General features: G+C 39.7%; 1 protein-coding gene across 3 annotated transcripts in view; it reads left to right on the top strand.

Annotated features, from left to right (window-relative positions):
• The window catches only part of SPIDR (scaffold protein involved in DNA repair), a 259,050-nt gene that overhangs the window by 62,919 nt on the left and 171,468 nt on the right, over nucleotides 1-24,663 (top strand). For 2 of the 3 annotated variants that reach the window (XM_072151951.1, XM_072151950.1), the window contains exons 7-8: nucleotides 6,690-6,790; nucleotides 9,541-9,748. The exons of the other annotated variant lie outside the window; for it this stretch is intronic. In XM_072151951.1, coding sequence (XP_072008052.1) covers nucleotides 6,690-6,790; nucleotides 9,541-9,748 — 309 coding nt within the window. The remainder of the gene's footprint in view (nucleotides 1-6,689; nucleotides 6,791-9,540; nucleotides 9,749-24,663) is intronic. 3 annotated transcript variants of the gene reach the window in all.

Raw genomic sequence — 24,663 nt, 5'->3', positions numbered from 1 at the left:
ATGTGTATCTATGGGGTATGCAGTTAGATAAGTCTCTTAGTATGCGGGGCAGGGGTGGTCCTGCTGGGTTGTCTGTACTCTGACATAGAATTTGCATTCCTTGTATCCATGTATTATTTGATTATTATCAGAAAATGCTTATTTTATGAACAGCACATTTTCAAATACTTTCTGCAGTAATAACTATCATGTGTACAATTTACATCTATAATTACAGCCTTGTAATGTAACGGAGATAAAGAAGATGTATTCTGAAAATATCCTTTCTTTTTCATTATTTTGACCACTGTTTTCCAGATTTCCTTTCTTAAACCATAAAAACTCCCCACCCCCCAAAAAAAGAACACAAGAGGAGGTGTAGTTAGTGGGATAGCTATTATTTTTTTTCTCCCCTCTGCCTGCTCTAAGAAGACTTCTACTTAACCCATGGTTACCATGTTGTTTGGCCTTTATTGCTTACCTGACAAGTTGGAAATATTGTTTGTTTGTCATGGTCTATATTTGTGTTTATTTTACCGTGGACATCGTGGGTCTTTTGTTATTCTAGCACTGTTGTATACTAGTCATGGGGCGCTAAAGAGCCTTTCTACAAGCATAAACAGTGTTTCTAAAAAGTCATCCTTTGAGCATTTCACAGATTTAAGTCTAATCTGTCTCTATCATTGCTGGTGCCCATAGACACGACCCTGTAACTTCTGACTTGGGGTCGAGTCGCCATTTTGGATTCCTGTGTGACTCTGTTGCTGAGTTTCTGTCTCTCTCTGCTCTGGGCCTGTTGCCCCGCCCTCTGCATTCTAGCACAGGGCTCACAGACACTCATCACTTCCTGCCAGCACATTTTGAGAAGAGAGGAGCTGCAAACTACAAGGAGATACGTGATCCGGGGAAGGGGGAGGCAGGCACATATCTATGAGCACTGAGATGTAGCAGTGCTGACTGTATAAAATTCTGTCAGCCTCTGCCTGTCATGCCCCTGTGTAATAGGCATCTCATGCATCTCTGATCTGTCTCATCTATCTTTCTATGTGTCGGTGTGTTAGTGCAATCTCAGAAACCAGATGAAAGTGTATATGAACCTTGTACCCTGGTAATGTAACCACATGGTCACGCCATAGAACTAGGTTGATCATACTGGGGCTCATTTACTAAGGGCTCCGCTGCCGCATTTCTGTGGGGTTTCCCGAATTTTCCATTTTGCGCCAAATTCCGCCAGGATTTTGGTGCACGCGATCAATTTCGACACAATCGCGACGGCTTTCACGCGACAGAATTCGGGGGGGGGCGTGGCCGTCGGACAACCAGGTGGACCTCAGCGGACCTCAGCGCAGCAGCGACACCTACCAGAATCCTCATCGGAGAACACGCCGTGGGATCACGACTGCACCGGGTAACTAAATGAGGCCCAATGTGTCTGCTAAGAGAGTCCCCGCCCAAACCCTGGGAATTTGCACTGACCAGCGTAGGGAGTGATAGGAGCTAAAACAGCAATTAAACTGAGTAAAATTGTAAAGTAAGGGGTTACAATGATCTATATTGTGTAAACATCACTAATGGATTGAGATTTGAGAATTTTCTTTTGTAGGAAAACCCTCAAAGACCTAACTACGTAGCCTACACTATTAATATACTATGGTGCTGGTTGTGGGGCCCAAAATGCTGGCTGTAAATATACAGTGGGTGGAACAAAATAATGATTACGGTATTTACATACCTAGAGTATATTGCAAAGTTTAATATTCTCATCGTCATTATTGATTGATTGATTTTTATTTTTTTTAAAGTTTAGTTACACTTTAAGAAAGATTGTGTTAAAAAGAACAACTTTCATAAGATACATAATAGAGACATTAGTAAAGGTTACATAAACATTGCTGAAGACCTGGGTGTACGTCATTCCTAAGTACAAATGGAGACAATATGTTCCTACGCTCCCTAGGGTTTGTCACCTTGTCATAATAAAATCAAGTTTACAGTGGGCAATCCTGAAAGGGGAGAATGGACCCAAGAGTCACAATAGAAGACATACTACATATTCTGAAAATTCAATACCCAGCAACCAATGCATAAGTGAAACTCGGTCCTCTTATAATTCATGACTACATAATTAAAAATACAATTCATTTTATTGACAAAGTTAGAAAGAAAAAACAATTACAACATTAGAATACAATATATAGTAAATCGTTCCCGATAGTCCATCTAATGCCTCTGCACATCACAAAAACATATAATTATACAATTTCATTGGGCGTCGTCATATGTGCAAACCGCTACAGTTACATAATAAAGTGCCAGTACATATGGGTATGGAGTGGGTTCAAGTAAGAAGCTTCTGTTTAAAACGCATGTTGTTTTTTCATTCTGTGCAGATTATTTGGTTTGGTATATTCTGAAAATTGCGAAAACTTCACATTTCTCCTATTAGAAAACCATAAACAAGAATGGGTTTTTTTGAGGGCCTTAAGGTTTGAAATCCTTCTGATAATATAAGGAAGCGTGAAGCTAGGGCAGCAGTCTAGAAACCCAAGAGCAAGCGACAGACCTTACAAAACAGTGATCCGAACAACAAAAATAAATTGGCTAAAGAATAGATGAATTTTTTTTTGGGGGGGGGGAATGGACAATTCAGAGTAGGTGGTCTTAACTACAGGAAATGTTTGCTGGAGGTGAATGCTACTATAGGCGGGTTTATGGCATGAACAACCTTGACTTACTTATGAAATCTTCTGTAGGCAGTACATTTGCTGTAAGAGTCCATGAGGTTTTACAAACACACCTGCATGGAATATGTCCTATTACTTGGTGGCCCATTTCAACCTCCTTCATGCCAAGTGCTAAGAAAAGCAGAAATATTCAGGTTGAGTGCAGATCATCTGACATGCTTGCTGCAAATTTTGTAGGTGCACGGTGCCTTGTTTGCTTATGAGCCTCATAGCTTGACTGAATTGTTGAGATTTCCATTTCTGGCATTGGAAACTGTCTTTGCGGTCTGCTATTAATTTTCCAGGAAATGACTAAAGATTAGTAAATATAATGGGAATCAATTTGCATGTTATCTATATCACAACATCTACTACATATTTCAGCATAGGTTTGGTTATATAGCAGAACTAAACATTTTAAACCCTTTGTATCATATTTTTATTAAAGTTAACATACCAAGCATGATAAACCAGGGGCACATACTCATAGATCCAGGGACTATGACTATGGTAATATTTTTATATTTGCTATCCATAGCCTACCATCTTCTAGAATCAACTTTTTAAAATTATGCTAAGTATGCTGAATTCATAATTTAACAGGTTAAACGCCCATGATCGGAGCTCACTCCGACCGCAGGTACCCAACTTCTCGGCATCAGCTCAGCGACAGATATATCCATCACATCCGTCATTTATCTGTGAATGACCAGTGCTCAGTTGCGGATTAAACCCGCCCCTGAGCGTAGAGAGGTTAATTCCATAGTGCTGTACGATCAATAAGGAATTCACATACATTATATAAAGACAAGTCCAAATACAAAAACTAGAGCGATCTGGAACATGTGGGGGTGGGGGGTGGGATGGAGACATGATGTGTGGGAGCAGGGCAGTTAATGTGTGTTCTAGGCAATCTTAGGCTGTATTCACATGAACGTATGCCAGCGGGCATACGTTCTCAGCGATGAAGAGTAGGAGGGGTGACCCCTCCCCTCTCCATAGCGATTTATGGTGCACGGCGCCGTAACACTGGGAAAGGTGGCACACGTCTCGCTCCGTGCGGCCATTGTCGTCTATGGGGGACGTATGTACGGCCCCAAGCTATATACGCAAGTATTTATGTCCCTCCGACGGTCGTGTGAATTCAGCCTTAATCAGGTGGGTTTTCAGGTTATGTTTGGAAAGCTGGGGACATATTTTGGTAGAGAGTTCCATAGTATGGGGGCCACAGGAGAAGTCCTAGAGATGGTTGTGAGAAGAGCGAGAAGATTCCCATTTATATTCATATTGTACTTTACATTACTTTGTATTATATAGGACTAGATATTGTATGTTTACTCTGTGTAGATAGAAATGTCTCTGCCAAATAGACTTGGCAATAAAAATTTCACTTGATAAGTTTCCAAATAAGCCTAAAACTATAAAGTAGAAGTTCTGAGGAAAATATTTTCCACCTCACATGTGGAAAAACATGCACGTAATTGTATGCACATGCCTAGTCATGGGCCTTATCTGGTCTTTAACCTTGCTTTACCTTAGAAACAGTGGTGTGAATTAACACACTCCATGGCTAAAGAAAGTCACTGTTGCTAGTGACAACATGTACTCTATCAGCCATCATTTGTATTAAGATTTGGAGCAGTAGAAAGACTTTCTATGATTTTATGTAGGAGCCTTCACTATTAGGCAGAGTCATAACTGAGTCTAGGGTTTTAAGATACCAGGGTAGGCATATTTATACAATAGGATCACTTCTCTAAGCAAATTAATCAATGATCAGAAATACTTAATACATTCTGAGCAAATCCATCATACTCATACTGGAAGTGTATAGGCTTGACATACCTAAGAATCTACATTTTTCATATACAGTATTTTTCGGACTACAAGGCGCACCGGAGTATAAGGCGCACCATCAATAAATGCCTTCTAAAATGCCTAGGTTCATATATAAGGCGCACCTGATTATAAGGATGAATGACCAGCAGGTGGCAGACCTGTGCACAGTTCAAGGCAGCTGTTGTCTGTAAGTATAGTTCATATAAGGTGCACTGGACTATAAGGCGCACCTTTTGATTTCTGAGAAAATCAAAGGATTTTTTGTGCGCCTTATAGTCCGAAAAATACGGTATTTATTGTTACATGAAATTTATTGTTACAGAACACTAGTGCTGTAGTAGTTCTAGAATTTACAGAATTATAAATCACTATTATGCTCTAAATGTAGTCCAGATAAGTTGTGATTAGTCCAGGTAATTGCTCCAGGAAGTGTGAATGGGCCCGAAGAAGGAGTTGTCCATGGGTTTTGTCTAGTATTGTAGCTTGGCTTCATTTCAGTAGAGACGGCCAAGATGCAATGTCTTTCCCCAATCTACTCCATGTCAGTTTCTTATCTGCAAAATTTCCCTTTTTGCATATTTGCCCTCAACTTTATCTGCCCCTAAATAACGTTGTGCAGTTTAAAGAAAATCTACCATCAAAATCAAGCATTATACACCAGGACACAATCATAGATCCAGGCACCGTGACTGTTGTGTTCTTACATTTGTTGTCCATGACCTCCTTCCTTCTAAAATTCTATATTTTTAATTATGCTAATGAAAGCAAAGGGCTCCTGGGGGTCATGACCAAAGCCCCCCCCCCCCCCCCCCCGTTTTGGCTTCACAGGCTGTTACATTGTCTTGCACTTACCCCTGCTGTTATCACGCTGTAATCTCATGCCAGCAGTGAAATTCTCAGCACACAAAGTGTAACAACCAATAAAGCTGCAGCATGGAGGGACTCTGGTAATGACCCACAGAGCTCTTCTGGCTGTTTAGCAACATTTTAAAAGTTAATTTTAGAAGGAAGGGATCCATGGATAACAAAAATAAGAAGATTACCACAGCCACAGTACATTGATCTGTGAGTAAGTGTCCTGGTTTATCATGCTTTATCATGGCTAACAATTGAGCCTGGAACCCTTTATTTACATATTTGTAAAAAAAAATTTTTTTGTAAAAACAAGGGCATAAGAAGCTAAAAAAAGAGCAGAGTGGGTAGACACCTGCATGTATGTGTGCTTGGTTTACAATTTTTCATCCTGGTGATAGATTTTCTGCAAATCTATGGCACGAGAGAGTGAAGCTGTAAGGAAACCAGAGTGGATGTAACCTGCTATTTATAAAAAAAAATAAGAAAAATTGATAGCACGCTGTAGATTTATTTTGTATTCCCCATGGATGAGCTATTGTATCATAAACTATACAGGTCTATGACGACAAGAATAGGAGTGCAAACTGTCTTTTGCTCCTGGTAGGAAGTCTACCATGATACGGCTGCAGCATAAACAATCACTGCTACGTCCTGCTAGATTATACAATTTTACAGGTTTTCGTTCTGAAAATATTTTGATTTGTGAACAAAATTATTTTATGTGCAATTCTAGTATGTATATGAAGTTTTACACTTCTTGTTTTCCTTATTTGGTTTTAAAGTAAATACAGTTTAGAAAATATGGATCTGTTCATTTTTTGCGAACATTTAGTGTTCATTATAATTTATTTTATTTTTTTAAAGGTGCATTTATTCAGTGAGCTTTATGATAGATAACAGAAATATAGAAGAACGGAGGCACTTGACATGGCAAGTGTAGCATAAAGCTTATAGACTGAACCATTCAGAGTCATCGACATCGTTCACACAGATTATTCTATTGCTTTTTTCCTAAAGCAGTAAACAGAAACTCATGCAGCTTAGAATTAAGACAAGTCTACTTGGCATGTAAATTATACATTTTCTTTGTAAAACAAATTGCACATTTTATTAGGTCTTAAGAGCTTCTTAACTATGCTTAAGGGTCTGGACAATTCGGCAGAATGCTCTTTTTCCAATGTTTCTTTGAGGAGAATAGATAGTAAATAGTCTCATCTGTATGTTTTATTCTGTCCTTTGGCAAAAATTAACGCCAACTCTTGGCCATGTGGCACATTCTTGAATTCTCTGTAGGGGAAGCCTAGCTGAAAGGCTGAATCGTCTGCATAATAGAGAGAGGTCTGCCATTACTTTTTGGAGGCATCAGCGAGAATCTGATTGCAAAATACCTCTAGGTAAGATGTAATGTTTATTGGATTCTGCAATCATTATCATTGTGCTATCATCAAATTCAAGCATGATAAACCAGGGACACTTACCCAGAGATCAAGGAGCTGCGCCTGTGATCTATCTATATTTCTTATCCATGGCCTCCTTCCTTCTAAAATCTACTTTTAAAATTATTCTAATGAGCCCGAAGGGTCCTGGAGATTGTTACCCGCTCCCACTGTATGTTGAAACATGAGATTATAGCAGGCTGAGGGAGACAAGGGGAAGTGCTGCTGCACAGTATAACAGCCTGTGAAGCTGCAGCATGGAGGGGCTCTGGTAGTGTGCATTAGCATAATTGTAAAAGTTGGATAAGAAATATAAGAAGATTACCAGCGTCATGGTGCCTAGATTTATGAGTAAGGGTCTCTTGTTTTTTTTTTTATGGTAGATCTCCTTTAACATATTGACAAAAGAATAATCTGTTGCCCATTGGAATGTTTTTTTTTTTTGTTTTCTTTATTGGGTAAGGTAATATTTTATTGGGTAATTATTAAGGTAATATTTAATAATGTACAAAGTGATCTTTAGATGTATGCTGATGTTCCTAACACATTACTATTTAACCTGTCTCTATACTATTCCAGTTTTTTTATTTCAGTTTGAAACCTTTGTTGTTGTTTTTTTAGCTTTCTCCTCAGATATTCACTTTCAGTCTAAAACCGGCTTTTTAGGGCCACACAAGGTTGAGTTTGTGGCACATTTTCATAATAGAGACATCATGGGCCTTAGGGTAAACTAGTTACTAGGTCTGATTTTGTTTCTTGACTGTGAAAAACCAGGTGTCTAAGGAATAAATTTGGAGAAACATGTTCTTCCAACTGTCCCAATCTGTAAAGCATGAAGGTTGTTAACTTTCCTGGTGTTTATTTTAGTATAAAATGTATTCCTCATAATGGTTCAGTTCTGATGGATATTTTCTATAGCTCCATATTGGACTACAGGCAGTCCCCGGGTTACATACAAGATAGGGTCCATAGGTTTGTTCTTAAGTTGAATTTGTATGCAAGTCGAAACTGTATATTTTATCATTGTAGTTCTAGACAAAAAAATTTTTTGCCGAAGTGCCAATTGGAGTTACACATTTTTTTGCTGTAATTTTCTGTAAGGATTATCAAAAAAAGCTTCATTACAGAGACCGTACAGCTGATCATTGTAGTCTGGGACTATAGTAAAGCTTCCAGAGAGTTGTTGTCTGTAAGTCAGGTGTCCTTAAGTAGGGGACCGCCTGTATTCCTACTAGGAAATTAAGGGAAAAAATTTACTCTTACATGACCCTGGACAAAACCTCCAGCTTGCATTAGTGTCTATTTGTAACACTTCCATTATTTGAGTGGAGAATTAAACAGGAACTGCAAATATATACCAATGGAAGCTATTTTGGCAAATTAAGTGTAGGTGGCATATTTTTAATTTTGCATTATTACCACTTTGATTGGAACCCATGGAATGAGTAGCACACATTTAGTTTTCCATTTCTTCGCCAAAGAGGAGAGAAAGTACAGGATAAACCTCTACCAGGACTAATTTGCTCCCAGTAAATAGACTTGTACATTTTTACTAAACTTTTGACAACATTTTATGAATTGGTAGTATAATTGGAAATCGTAAACTTTGTAATACAGGCGGTACCCTACTTAAGAACACCCGACTTACAGATGAACCCTAGTTACAAACGGACCTCTGGAGGTTGGTAATTTACTGTACTTTAGCCTTAGGCTACAACAGCTCTACCAGTTATCACCGGTGTCTGTAATGAAGCTTTAGTGTTAATCCTGGTTCTTATGACAACCCAAAATTTTTAAAATCCAATTGTCACATAGACCAAAAAAACTTTGTCTGGAACTATAATTATAAAATATACAGTTCTGACTTGCATACAAATTCAACTTAAGAACAAACTTACAAAACCTATCTTGTATGTAACCCGGGGACTGCCTGTATACTTTATTAGAGAAATATGTTGCCCTATTCATACAGACATTCCATGGATAGTGTAATCGCCTCAGAGAGCTGAATTCTAGGTATGGAAAGAGTTAATATTTACCCTGCTCATCTGTCTGAAGTGAAGGAACCTCAGAAGGCTTTCATATACACTGCTCACTACAGAACAAAACGGCACAGATGTAATATGTTTATTTTAATAAAGTCTATTCACTTGCTCTACTTCAAAAGAAATATTTTAAAGTCTCAGTTACTCTTTAAAGGGCATCTGCCTCTATGAAATACCTATACACTATGCATACCTATCTTCCGGCAGCACATTATAGAGCAGGCGGTTCCCTGCAGTCTGATACATTCTGTAGTATTGTGGGAAAAGATTCAGTATAACTTGCCATTTGCTCATTTACATATTGCTGTTTACTCTAGTAGTCACTTAACTTCAATTTGATCAGCAACTCCTGCTCTATACCATGCTGCTGGCAGATTGGACTGCATTCTCTTTCTGATAGGTTCCCTTTAATTTGAGGATTTTTGGAGTTTTCTTACATGACATTGACACTATCCATGTATACAGCATGTAATTTCTGTAGCCAAGTAAACTTATCCCAGAGCAGAGGAATGGTGGTGTTGGTGTTTTATTTTTTATTAAACTTTCTAATAATGGGCAATTTTTTTTTCCTATCAGACATCTTCATTAGCAACTATAATTTACAATGAAATATGGCATTTTGATATAATTAAAGATGCTCATTGTGTCCTTATTGCTCTCCAGGTGACAAATCCGGGACTCTCGTTTTAAGGATATCAGAGGTTCATGAGGAATGCTCTATGCTTATTGCACTTTGTCAGTCATTGACAGAAAATCAGAATGATGATGGTCCCTCTAAAGATATCCCAAAGCTGATAGCTCTGTTTACTAGGCAGACTGCTGCACAGCTGAAACTGGGACCTAGTGACATAATACATATCTATCCACCATGGTAAGTGTAACCTACTGAGATGGCTTTACATGTGGGGTAATTTCTTCTATGTTGAACTGGGCCTTAGATGTTATTGACTTCAACATCAAGATTGGATATCCATAATTATTATGATCATTCAGAGTTAAAGAATCACTTTAAGGCTGTAATCACACGAATGTATAAGGCCTGGCAGGCATACATTCGCCATGATGGAGAGGAGGAGGGGTGACCCCTCCCCTCACCATAGCGATGGATGGCACCGTAACTTGGGGAAAGGTAGGACGCAAGCTTGCGTATCCGTCCGCCCGACGTTAAATGGGACTTCACCTGCGTTTTAAGCTGGCAGCTCTGTACGTTATAAAATACCTTAAAGGGGTTGTTTGCAAATAAAAAAAAACCTGCAAAAATAATAAACCACTTGTCTTCACCTATGCGGAGCCCATTACCGCCTCCTTCTGTTTGTACAACAAGCTGCCAATTCTTCTTTAACACATCACTTCCTTGCCCAGTGATCATGGTCTGTACTCTGCCATTGATACTTTTAAAGGAAATCAACCAGTAAAAAAAACAAAAAAAGCTCCTATTCTTTATACTGGCGCTGTCCTTTGCAAGTCTTGACACGTCAGGATCACCTAGAAAAGAAATTAATAATTTGCCAGAAGGGCTCTGGGTGTGTTACAGACTTTTAGGCTGCATTCACACAAACATATGCAGAATGGATATAAGGCTACAAATTTGCAGCCGAATATATGTTTCCCCGTAGGCGTCTATGGCGCTCTTCTTGCTACGGTGAGCACAATGTGTGCTCACCGTGCCGTGGCCGCATAAAAGATAGAGCATGCTTTATCTTTGGTTGTAAGAACGGCTGTGTGGATCTATTTTCTATTGAGAGGGGTTGGGTGAGCAGAGCTCACTTATCCTCCTCTCCAGAGCACCCGACGTGTGCCCGCCGTAGTGTGAATGCAGCCTTACACTGTATAGGAGCATGTCTCACTATCCTCTCTCTGCATTTCCCCCATCCTTTGCCTGATGTAATCTCACATGGTGGGAAATGGAAGTGCTCCTGAACCATGTAACAGCCAGTGAAGCTGCATCATGGAGGGGCTCTGGTAATGCACCCCTTAGAGCATTTTTGGCTGATCAGCATTGTTTTAGAGGTGATTTTAAAAAGAAAGAGGCAATAAATAACAAATAAAAGAAGGTTACCACAGTGGCAGTGCTTTGATCTATGAGTATCATGCTTAATTTTGATGGTAGATTTCCTTTGAAGAGGACATGTCACCATTTTTGTGACCCTAAACCAAATACAGTTCCATATGGACCTGTGGTTTAGGGTCCCAAAACAGCCTTTATGAGCTCTCAAGGTGGGGGCAATGTAAACAAATAAACATATAAACATAAACATACCTAGATGCAAGTCAATGAGGCACATCAGACTTGCATCTAAAATTCTTGCTAACATGCGCCTCCTCTCACGTTACGGTATGAAGCCGGGAGACGACCCCCTTCTTCATTGCACAAACGCAGTGAAACCGGAGTGTACAACTCTGGCTTCATCTACGCACAGCTGCCGAGAGCTCTGGAGCAGGTAAGTATTAATGTTTTTTTTTTGTTTTTCTTTTTTTACTGGCCTCACCTTGGAACTCTTACGGGGCGATTTGGGACTCTAAACCACAGGTCCATAATTGTCCTGACAGGTTCCCTTTAATATCCCATGTAAATCTTTACACACCCTGCAAGTCCACCACAAGTGTTTTGAATGCGCTTCCTCTATATTACATCTTTAATACATTTCTATACCCCATCTCTTTTACACCATTCGGTGCGTAATACAGTCTATGTATTACAAAAAATTGTGTAGTTGAGATATCTTGTAACATTCTTCAGATCTAATAGATCAATCTGTGAATAGGCAACTATTTGAGGTCTATATTAGTGAGCAGATGCAGATGAGCTGTTGAGATCTCACCAATCTGATTCCTCTTTCCCCCAACATCACCTGTATGGGGTTGGTTGTCACATTACCTTACACATGATATAGCCAGACAAATATACAGAAGTTTGACCACGTTTCTTCTGTACGGGCTACTTTAGTTCCCCGGGTTCAACTAAGTTTCTTTGTTATGGGTTCCTTTCGCTTTGCATATGTTGGTAACTGATTAACTGATATTTGGTTCTAATATTTTTAATACAGGACATCCAATGCATCTGTATAATATGACGTCTATGAAAAATCATTATACATACAGAAATAAACATAGCCACATCTTTGCTGGAAAATAGAATTATTATAACTGTAGATTATAGCCATTTTATGACTGTGTTTGTCCTGGCATGAATTTAATACAATCCTTTTGTTCTGGCGCTATAACAATAATAAATTAGTATGTCCCATAAATGTCAAGCACAAAATATGCATTTGGCTGCAGCATCTGAAGACAATGAAGGGGATACATTGGTGAGAGGAAAAAGGACGAGACATTTAGCATCTGCTAGAAGAATTCTTTCTTTTTTTTTCTCAACAAATAAGTACGGTATTAATCTTTCCCTGGTGTTTTGCATATTCTGATATTTTTCTTTGTTTTTTAGTACTATATTAATTATGTTACAATGCCCAATGGTTCAACAATTTTAAAGGGTGACATCAAGGTTGTGTATGTCAGCAGTGATTTGCTAATTATCATGAAATAGGTGACAATGGGTGGTCTTTACAGTCCTGCAGTTGCTAGTACTACACTATTCAATATGCTCTATAACAAGAGCAGGCCGTCCCCAACTTAAGTACAACCTGACCCCTAGTTACAGAGGGCCCTCTCTGCCCACGGTGACCTCTGGTGAAGCTCTCTGGATGCTTTACTTTAGTTCCAGGCTGCAATGATCAGCTGTAAGGTGTCTGTAATGAAGTTTTATTGATGCTCATTGTTCCCATGACGGCAAACATTTTTTGAGAATCCAATTGTCACTGGGACTATAAAAATTTTGTCAAAATTAACAATTATAAATTATGCTGTTCCTACTTGCATACAAATTCAACTTAAGAAAAAAACCTCAAGAACCTATCTTGTGTGTAACTGCCTGTAGATGAAATATAATCCAACGGATCCAAAACAATCTCTAGATAATTGTTCTTCATGAAAAAACATTTATCTAAATGGGAGTACTCTACATAACAGAAAGAAGCTTTTACCATCATCATAGAGCATTAAGACTGAATCTGCCACAAGATGATACTATGGTCCGAGATGGGGATTTGGATCCCTAAAATATTATATTTTTTAGTTACTAATCCAGGGATTTTTTCTCATTGCCATATCTGGAGATGGAAAATAATATAATTGTCCCTCGAAAATATCTTGTGTAATAAGTAACTCCATTGGCTTTTAGCATTCCTTACTTTCATGCTGCTTATGCTGTGGGATTGCAGCAGAGGTATTATTAAATATAAATTATTCATCCTCGTACACTATTATACTTTCATAAGTTATCCTGTAATATTTCCTGATTTAAAATTGCATTTTTTTTTGTGACATGGCTTGTATCTTCTTTGGAAGGTATTGTGTGATGGAATTTAGGTTTAGGGTATAGTACCCCCTCCTCCTCCTGATAGTTTGGCTCCTCCACCAATCTTAAGCATGTTTGAAAAGAGTGGCAACAATTTTTGATAATAATGCTTGGTGAACAATAACCTTTTCTTGGTAGCATTATGTTACATTTTCACTTGCCCAATAGTCCACAATTTGTTTTAATAAAGCATACAGTCTTGGCCAAAAGTTTTGAGAATGACGTAAATATTATATTTTCACATGATCTGTTGCCCTCAGGTTTTTATGTGTGTTTGTCAGATGTTTTTATCGCATACAGAAATACAAGTGCAATCATATTATGAGTAACAAAAGCTTTTATTGACAGTTAGAATGAGTTAATGCAGCAAGTCAATATTTGCAGTGTTGACTCTTCTTCTTCAGGACCTCTGCAATTCTCCTTGGCAGCTCTCAATCAACTTCTGGACCAAATCCTGACTGATAGCCGTCCATTCCTGCACAATCAATGCTTGCATTTTGTCACAATTTGTTGGTTTTTGTCTGTCCACTCGTCTATTTATGATTGACCACAAGTTCTCAATGGGATTAAGATCTGGGGAGTTTCCAGGCCATGGACCCAAAATCTCAGTTTTGTTCCCTGAGCCATTAAGTTATCACCTTTGCTTTATGGCAAGGTGCTCCATCATGCTGGAAAAGGCATTGCTGATCACCAAACTGCTCTTGGACGGTTGGGAGAAGTTGCTCTTGGAGGACATTCTGGTACTATTTTTTATTCACGGATGTCTTTAGGCAAGACTGTGAGAGAGCCAATTCCCTTGGCTGAGAAGCAACCCCACACATAAATGGTTGCAGGAGGCTTTACAGTTGGCAGGAGACAAGACTTGTGGTATCGCTCACCTTGTCTTCTCCGAACAAGCTATATTCTAGATGGAAACAATCGGAAAGGGGATTCATCAGAGAAAATGACTTTACCCCAGTCCTCAGCAGTCCACTCCCTGTACCTTTTGCAGAATATCAGTCTGTCCCTGATGTTTTTTCTGGAGAGAAGTGGCTTCTTTGCTGCCCTCCTTGACACCAGGCCTTGATCCAAGAGTCTCCGCCTCACAGTGCGTGCAGATGCACTCACACCTGCCTGCTGCCATTCCTGAGCAAGCTCTGCACTGCTCGTAGCCTGATCCCGAAGCTGAAACACTTTTAAGAGACGGTTCTGGTGCTTGCTGGTCCTTCTTGGTTGCTCTGGAGCCTTTTTGGCAACAATGGAACCTCTCTCCTTGAATTCCTTGATGATCCGATAGATTGTTGACTGAGGTGCAATCTTACTAGCTGCAATACTCTTCCCTGTTAGGCCAGTTTTGTGCAGTGCAATGATGACTGCACGTGTTTTTTTTAGAGATGACCATGGTTTACAGAAGAGAAACAATGATGCCAAGCACCAGCCTCCTATTAAAGTGTACAGTGGTGTGATTCTTACTTAATGACAGATAATCTCCAGCCCTGTCCTCATCAACACCCACACCTGTGTTACTGGAGCAATCACTGAAACGATGTTAGCTACTTCTTTTTATGGCAGGTCTACAATGAAGTTGAAATGTGTTTTGAGGAAAAAAGTTCATTTTCTAGGCAAATATTGAATTTACAATTAATTGCTGTTAAGCTGATCACTCTTTATAACATTCTGGAGTATATGCAAATTGCCATTATAAAACCTGATGCAGTAGACAAATTAACATTTGTATCATTCTCGAAACTTTTGGCCATGACTGTATACTCCATACTTCATCACTCAAGAGGCACTCAAGACCTTCAATAAGAAACACAAAAATTTCATTCTTACCATGTGCGTGCAACCAGACCTTAACCCTGAAGATTCAGGGAAAACACTGTGGTACCTACATTAAAATCTTGAAGCTTTATTCCAAATGCTGTAAAAATCACATGGGACGCAGCAGTACAGGCAGGCTATACGGCATAAATCGGCCTACGCATTTCAGACAAAGTCCTTACTCATGGCTTGCGAGGTAGTAACTTAAATTAAATATACTTACATGATGGCGTTTTCCCCGGATCCCGGTACATATCTGCATTCATCTAAGCACACTGGGATACCTGCAAAAAACATTTATGTTAATCGGCCTTGGGCGTTCTCGGCTAATAATTAGACACACCCCCAGCTGTTAGTCACCTATCTCCCCTGCTGGAGCCAGGTGACGTCATGCAGGATGCGGGCTTAATTATTGCCTCCGAGCACCTGTGTGACAGAGTGCCCCAAGCTACTTAACTGCAAAAAATAAATAAATAAATAAAAATATGTTATCCTGGCATGTGAAGACTAATGAAGATATTTGCTGGAATTAAGTGAGAAGACGACGGCAGTTAACTAAATTTAGTTAAAATTGAACGGTATTCTCTTCTTGTCATTCTTGTTTAATTTTATTCATCTGCCATATAATTTTCTTCAATTGGATGTTATCAAAAATGTACACGTACGAAGATAAATTCCCATAAACGCAGTCATATGGTCCCTTAGAAATGGAGGACAGCTGTCCTTGGATACGACCACAGCTGCTTAAGTGATTGCAAAAACAATGTGTTTATTTGCGCATATGAAATGGCCAGGCGTTACTGCATGTCCCTCAGCCGTCCTGTGGTAATGAATGCTGAATACAGATGATCGGTCAGGAACCAATAGTTCCTGCCTGGCCACTGTTGCGGGAGTGGTCCTATCTAAGGATGACACCAGTCTTGTATGTTATTTTTTAATTATGTATGAAGATGGCAGATTAATTAAACTAAATGTGATAACCCAGGTGAGAATATCCTTTTAAGTTTTGTAAATTTCCCCAGTTAGACCCCCACTTATCTGGCCCTTTTCAGCTGTTCTGTGTTTAGGTTATAAGCAGAGTAGTCTAATTGAATTTTATCATACTGTTTATTTCTAATCTTCTTAGTGGATAATTTTTTTGTTCTAAAAATGTGGCGCCTATCCATAAAATATGTGAATATGAAGGGCTTCTCCTTGAAATCCTCCAGCACTTGTAAGTGAGGAAATTCCATGCATTTTCCATTGACAGATAGCACTGACGAGTAGTTGTCTACTGACGTCAAATGTGGAGGAAGGAGAGCAGCATTCTTTACTGCTACTTAAACTTAGAGCATGCTCCAAGAATTCTGACACATCCCAGCTTGACTCCAGCCTGAGCTTCATTTTGACATCTCAGCTCACACGGTGGCCTGGAATTGAGCGGCAAGAAAATAAAAAAAAATATATATAATTTTGCTTAAAATTAGAATTGGTAAAGTATAGTAGAAAAATCACTGTTCACTGAAAATAAGGCCAATGCCTATTAGTAGGGAATATAGTGATATTTAACCCCTTCCCGACATTTGACGTAATAGTACTGCATGGCGGGAGGTGCGTTCCCGCAAAATGCAGTATTATTACGTCAAGCTTCTGGCCCCGGCTCCTGAACGGAGCCGGGGCCAGAAGCTGCGGGTGTCAGCTATATATTATAGCCGACACCCGCCTCTAACACCCGCGATCGGAGATTTCTCCGATCGCGGGTGTTAACCCCTAACACGCCGCGGTCGCGCTGACCGCGGCGTGTCAGAGGCATTTAAATCTAATAGAAGTTGAATCGGACCCCCCCGCGGCGCTTACCGGGGGGGGTCCGCTGCTCCGATCGCAGCCCCGGGACTGCCGGTGCCCGGGGCTGCGAGATCTTCGTCCGGAAGCCGGGTCCCTGCCTCCTGGCAGGACCCGGCTGTAAGACACTGGGCATGCGCAGCATGCTCAGTGTCTAACATTACACAGTGCAATACATCTGTATTGCACTGTGTAACCTGTATAAAAGCTTGAACAAGTGATCAGAAGATCACTTGTTCAAGCTTAGATGTCATTACCTGTAAAAAAAGTAAAAATAAATAAATAAACGTTTTTTACAATAAAAATAAATAATAAAAGAAAGTGAAAGTCCCCCCAAACACCACATTTCCCTTTACACAAGTAATAAAGTATAAAAACCACTAAATCACGAAAAACCCCCACTTATTTGGTATCGCTGCGTCCGTAACAATCTGTACAATAAATCCTAATCATAATTGGACCCGCTCGGTGAACGTGGTAAAAAAAAAACCCCAAAAACTTGCCAAAAATTAAAACTTTTTATCAAATTGCTTTACAAAAAATGTTCTAAAAAGTGATCCGAAAAAGTTACAAGCACCAAAATGATACCAATAAAAAGAGCAACTTGTCACGCAAAAAATAAGCTTACAACCAGCTCTGTCAACTAAAAAATACTATAATTATGCCGCTATAAAAATGGCAATACTAAAACAAATGCAATTTTTTCTATTCTAGTTTTCCTTCAATAAAATTGGACAAATAAAAATAAAACTATATAAATGAGGTATCACCGTAATCGTAGTGATCCGTAGAATAAAGATAATATATTATTGTTATGCTACAGTGAACACCCCCCCCAAAAAAATGCTAAAAATCCAAAACAAGAATTGATGATTTTATTTTCCTCCACACGTAAAAAGTTAATAAAATTGCTTCAATAAGCTAAAAACCCACTAAAATTAAGTTTTTTTACAGTGCATCTCGTCTCGCAAAAAATAAGCCCTTATTTGTCTAAATTGCTTAAAAAATAAATAAAGATTGTATAGCCTATTCCCAACGAGCGTTGTTATAGAACGGTGCGGCGGGTAGTGACTTTCCAACACCAGTCAGGGTAAGACGGCGGCTGTTCACTGATCGGGGTAAGATGGCGGCTGTTCCTGACAGCCATCCATCCTGCCCCATGGACCAGAAGGGTTACGTCCCCCCCACACACCCCCAGTTTATTATCGCTGCTGTTGGCTCATCAATTCAGACAAGCCAATAGCAGCGAATTTACTTATGACGTCTGTAATACCGGTCACCATGTCTGTAGACACGGTGATCGGGGCAGGGTGGCGGCTGTTCCTGACAGCCACCAATTTTGCTTTGCGGTCCAGAGGGGTTTTGTTGCCCCCCTCTGTCCATGTTTGTCGCTATTGTCTGGTCGATTTGGTCCAGCCAAAAGCAGCAATATTCGTCACAATGGGCATCGCTAAGGTGAATAAGAGCAACACTTGGCTATAATTTCCCTACTAAAACGAAGATATGGTACAAAAGCGCTGGCCGTGCACAATGTACAGATTATGGTGTACAACTCTTACGAGCTGTTCCAATGTGCATGTCCTGCCGTATCATTTCTCCGTTTTCAAGAGGAAGATATTAGGAAACTAATATTGGGACAAGAAGGACACGGCCCCAGTATCTCTGGTTTAGATGTTCCTGTGTTTTGCTAGGACAGCATTTTCCCGGTGAATTCTGCTGCTTCTAATGGTAGGACTCAATAAAGAGTCTGTTCCAAAAGAGAAGTTAGGATGGACACTACATACTACTAAGAGACCTGCGACAACTCCAGAGTGACAAAAGTTTAGTTGGTCCCCTGGTATATTCTACCTCCTTATACGCAACACATTCACAATTCACGCCCAAGCTGTTGTGAATTAATTTCGGTAAAATGAATAATTGTAGCAACTGTTATGTCCCGTTGCTCCCTGTACGCCTCCATTATTTCATAAGGGGCGCCACATAACGGGCACTGAACTTTCCAGAAATAATTGCAATTTCCATCTTGGACTCCATCGCACATCGTATTTGGAAACCACCTATATGTTCAAAATGCTCATTTCACCATGTGTATTACACTATACCACATATTACACCTTGCTATATTCCCCAAGGGGTGTACATTCAACAATTAGGGTCACTTTTCGGGTTTTCCTCTGTTTTGGTACCACTACGGCTCTCCAAATGTATCCTGACACATGTGAAGGATTTCTTGCAAATTTGGCCTCTAAAAGACAAACATCCCTCTTTTACTCTACTGTGCGCCCATAAAGCATTTTATATGCACATGTGGGGTACTTCTACGCTCGGGAGAAATAGTTTTACACCTTTTTCGGGGTTATTTAATATATTATCCCTTGTGGCTTACAAAAATTAGCGGTAAAGTGACATTTATAGGAAAATTTTCACCTTTTTAATGTTTAGGGCCTAATTGGATCATTCACCTGTAGGGGCAAATACATATATTACACATTGCAAAATTCTCTAAGGGGTGTGCGTTCAAAAATTAGGGACACTTTTCGGATTCTTCTCTGTTTTATACCACTAGGGTTCTCCAAATGCATGTCAAACATTTCTGTCAAATTTGGCTTCTAAAAGGCAAACATTCCCCTTTCCTTTTACTGTGCACCCATACAACATTTTATATACACGTGTGGGGTACTTCTACACTTGAGAGAAATAGGTTTACACATTTTGGGGGGTTATTACATTTTTTTATCCCTTGTGGCTATAAAAAATTAGGGGTACAATGACCTTTATAAGAAAATGTTCACCTTTTATCTATTTAAGTCCTAATTAAACCAAACACCTTTACGGACAAATACACATATTACACCTTGCTAAATTCTCTAAGGGGTGTGCATTCCAAAATGGTGATACTTGTTGGGGTTCCGCTCTGTTTTGGTATTACTACGGCTCTCTAAATGCATCCTGACACATGTAAAGGATGTCTGTCAAATTTGGCTTCTAAAAGGCCAACGCCCCTCTTTCCCTTCTGAGCTTCACTGCGTACCCATACAACATTTTATTTGCATGTGTGGGGCAATTTTATACTTGGGAGAAATGCTAGTACACATTTTTTGGGGTTGTTTCATCTTTAATGCCTTATGGGATACAAAAATTAGCCGTAAAAGTGACTTTTTTGGGAAAATGTTCACCTTTTTCCTTTTAGGGACCTAATTGAAGCAAACACCTGTAGGGGAAAATACACGTATTACACCTTGCTGAATTCTCCAAAGGGTGCACTTTCCAAAATGGTGACACTTGTTGGGGTTCCCCTCTGTTTTGGTACCACTAGGGCTCTCCAAATGCATCCTGACACATGTAAAGGATGATTGTCAAATCTGGCTTCTAAAAGGCCAAAGCCCCTCATTCCCTTCTGAGCCCTACTGTGTACCCATACAACACTTTATATGCAAAAGTGGTGCAGTTCTGTGCTTAGGAGAAATAGTTTTACACATTTATGGGGTTGTTTCATCTTTTATCCCTTGTGTCTTACAAAAATTTGGGGTAAAAGTGACTTTTTTGAGAAAATTTTCACCTTTTTTCCCTTTTGGGGCCTAATTGAATCAAACACCTGTTGGGGAAAATACACAAATTACACGTTGCTAAACTCTCCAAGGGGTGTACTTTCCAAAATGGTGTCTCATGTTGGGGCTTTCCTCTGTTTTGGTACCATTATGGCTCTCCAAATGCATCCTGACACATGAAAACTTTTTCAGCCATATTTGCCCTGCAAAAACGAAACAACGCTCTTTCCATTCCAAGTGCCCCCCTGTGCCCGTACAGCAGGGTACAGTGACAAAATGGGTAATGGCATGCTCAGGAGGAATTGCCCTAAACATTGTAAAATGCATTTTCCTTTTTAACCCATTGTGAAGGTGCAAATTTTAGTGTTCAATGAATCTATAGTAAGATAAAATTACATTTCTCTAATTTCACTTTCATTTATCTTTCACCCTCATGAAACACTAATAGGGTTAACAAAATTCCCAAAGGTTGTTTTGAATATTTTGAGGGGTGTAGTTTCTAAAATGGTGTCATTTGTGGGGGTTTTCTGTCATGTAGGCCTTATAAAGTCACTTCTAACTAAATTGACCCTCCAAAAGTAGGTTTTGATGATTTTCGTGAAAATCTGAAAAATTGCACCTAAAGTTATAAGCCTCCTAACATCCTAAATAAAGGAAAAGATGTTTGAAAAATGATGCCAAGTTAAAGCAGACATATGGAAAATGTTAGTTATCAAGTTATTTTAGTGATATGACCAACTTTCCAAAAAGTAGAAAATTTTGAATTTGGAAAACATTGTTTTTTTCAAAATTTTTGCCAAATTTCCATTTATTTCATAAATAAATACTAAATATATTGATTAAATTTCTCAACCAGCATGAAGTACAATGTGTCACGAAAAAACAATCTCAAAATCAACTGGATATGTTAAAGCGTTCCAAAGTTATAACCACTTAAATAGGCACATGTCAGATTTAAAAAAATGGGCCGTGTCAGGAAGGTGAAAAGTGGCTTCAGCGTTAAGGGGTTAAAAAATATTGTTTATCTCACACTGCTTACAGTGGGTACTGAAAGTATTCTGACCCCTTTTAAATTTTTCACTATGTTTCATTGCAGCCATTTGGTAAGATCACAAACTTCTTTTTTTTTTTTGCTCATTAATGTACACTCTGCACCTCATATTGACAGAAAAAAACTGAGATGTAAATATGTTTACTAATTTATTAACCGGTTAAGGCCCTTTCCTGTTTTTTCATGTCCATTTTTCACTCCCCACCTTCAAAAATCTATTACTTTTTTATTTTTACACGTAAAGAGCTGTGTGACGGCTTGTTTTCTGCTTAACAAATTGCACTTCATAGTGATGGTATTAAATATTCCATGCCATGTACTCGGAAGCGGGAAAAAAATTCCAAAAGCAGTGAAAATGGTGAAAAAACGCATTTGCGCCATTTTCTTGTGGGCTTGGATATTACGTCTTTCACTGAGCGCCCCAAATGACATGTCTACTTTATTCTTTAGGTCGGTACGATTAAGGGGATACCAAATTTGTATAGGTTTTATAATGTTTTCATACATTTACAAAAATTAAAACCTCCTGTACAAAAATTATTTTTTTGATTTTGCCAACTTCTGGCGCTAATAACTTTTTTATACTTTGGTGTACGGAGCTGTGGGTGGTGTCATTTTTTGCGAAATTTGATAATATTTTGAATGATATCATTTTTAGGACTGTACGACCTTTTGATCACTTTTTATAGATTTTGTAATATTTTTCTAAATGGCAAAAAAGTGCCATTTTCGACTTTGGGCGCTATTTTCCGTTACGGGGTTAAACGCATTGAAAACCGTTAACATATTTTGATAGATCGGGCATTTTCGGATGCGTCGATACCTAATGTGTTTATGATTTTTACTGTTTATTTATATTTATGTCAGTTCTAGGGAAAGGGGGTGATTTGAAATTTTAGGTTTTTTTATTATAATTTTTTTTTAAACTTTTTTTTATTTTTATTTTTACTATTTTTCAGACTCCCTAGGGTACTTTAACCCTAGGTTGTCTGATCGATCCTATCATATACTGCCATACTACAGTATGGCAGTATATGGGGATTTTCCTCCACATTTATTACAATGTGCTAAAACGAAATAGCCTCGGGTCTTCGGAAGACCCGAGGCTACCATGGAGACGGATCACCGCCCACCAATGACGTCACGGGGAGCGGCGATCCCAGGTAAGATGGCGGCGCACATACGCCGCTATCTTTTTGAGGCTGCCGGCAGCTTTGCTGGCAGCCATCGCTGTGAAAACACCCGCGATCGGTGCTAGCAGTAAGCCTTTGCTGCAATATGCAGCAAAGACTTACCGGCTATGGAGAGGGCTCAGCCCGTGAGCCCTCTCCATGCAGTGCGACCCGACCGCCGCCGTGAATACACGGCGGGCGGTCGCAAAGTGGTTAGACAAGAAAACACTTGGTGCATGTCAAAGCACTTGGAAATCATAAGGTCTAGGGAACTGCCCAAGGAGCTCAGAGACAGAAGTATGGCAAGGCACACATCTGGCCAAGGTTATAACGAAATTATGCAGCACTTATGATTCCTAAGAGCACATTGGCCTCCATAATGTGAGAGGTAAAGGAGAACCCCAAGATCACTGTGGCTGAGCTCCAGAGATGCAGCAGGGAGATGGGAGAAAGTTCCACAAAGTCAACTATCACTGCAGCGTCCACATGTCAGAGTGTGCAGATGGAAGCCTCTCCTCAGTGCAAGACATGAAAGCCTGCATACACAAAAACACATGAAGGACTCCAAGACTATGAGAATTGAGATTCTCTGATCTGATGAGATGAAGATTGAACTTTTGGATTTGATTCTAAGCGTTGTGTGTGGAGAAAACCAGGCACTACTCATGACCTGCCAAATACAATCCCAGCAGTGACACATGGTGGTGGCAGCATCATGCTATGGGGTTGTGTTTCACCCGCAGGTAGAAAACAACTGGCTGCAATTGAAGGAAAGATGAATTCAACCAAGTACAGAGACATCCTGGATGAAAACCTCTTCCAGAGTGCTCTGGGCTTCAGACTGGGCCAAAGATTCATCTTCCAACAAGACAATGAACCTAAGAACAATAAATAAAATAACAAAGCAGTGGCTTCAGAATAACTCTGTGACCATTCATGACTGGCCCAGCCAGAGCCCTGACCTAAACCTAAGTAAGCATCTCTGGAGAGACTTCAAAATAGCTTCCATAAACATTCACATTAGTTTGAGGAGACTCCAAATAGCTTGAGCCTCAATCTCTAGGGACTCTCTGCGCACGCTGCACGCTCTCCAACCTAACATACCCAAAGTGGCATGTAGGTCGGAGAGGCCACGAAAATGGGGAGAGTTAATGGCCTTCATAATGAATCTCCCCAGGCTTACCAGCTCCCTACACCTTATTTCCACCCTTAAAGGAAAATTGACCAGATAGGTTGCTGGTTAAAATGTTTCTCCATGGCTACACAACTATGTAGGAAATAAGATGCAAGGACTCCCTGTCTGCTGGATGAACTGCAACATTGTCACTTTAACAGTTCTTACAGTACTGGTGCTGCAGTTCGGCCAGTACTCTTTCATATATCTGTATAATGCAAGGACTCTATGCACTGTGTACAGTTTGTGGGATTAGACCAACACACACACGTTCATGTGAAGCCAGTCGAAGGGTTTTTCACACGAACGTATGTGGGATGTATATCTGGCCTTAAATTTGCGTCAGGATATACGTCCCCCATATGCGGCTCTCGTGCCTTGCTGTGCTTACCGTACCATGGCCGCAAAGAAGATAGAACATGCTGTATCTCCAGCTGTAGGAATGGCCGTACGGGTCTCACATCTCCTTCTCTACAGCGTGCATGATGTGTGCCCGCCCGGCTACGGCCAGGCGGTCATACGTCCATGTGAATGCACCCTAAGAAAAATTGAAAGTTCAATTCATTGACCCAATTAACCCCTCATTGTTGGATACATAGCCTGCACTTCCTCTTTTATTTTTTATGCTGTGTTAATTACTTATTCACACAAATCTTCCAGTTAGCAATCCTTCTTTTGTCACTGGTCATTGGGGTTTTTCCTTGTAATTCATGTCCTCCTGGACTGGTTCTACAGCTGATTGTTTAATCATGCCTATCAATTACAGTTATTAATATCTAGCAGCATGTCATTGCTCCTTTAAG

The sequence above is a fragment of the Engystomops pustulosus genome, chromosome 5 (assembly GCF_040894005.1).
Source record: "Engystomops pustulosus chromosome 5, aEngPut4.maternal, whole genome shotgun sequence".
Taxonomy (NCBI): domain Eukaryota; kingdom Metazoa; phylum Chordata; class Amphibia; order Anura; family Leptodactylidae; genus Engystomops; species Engystomops pustulosus.
Note: the sequence above shows the minus strand (reverse complement) of the source record. Positions and strands in the feature narration are given on the sequence as shown.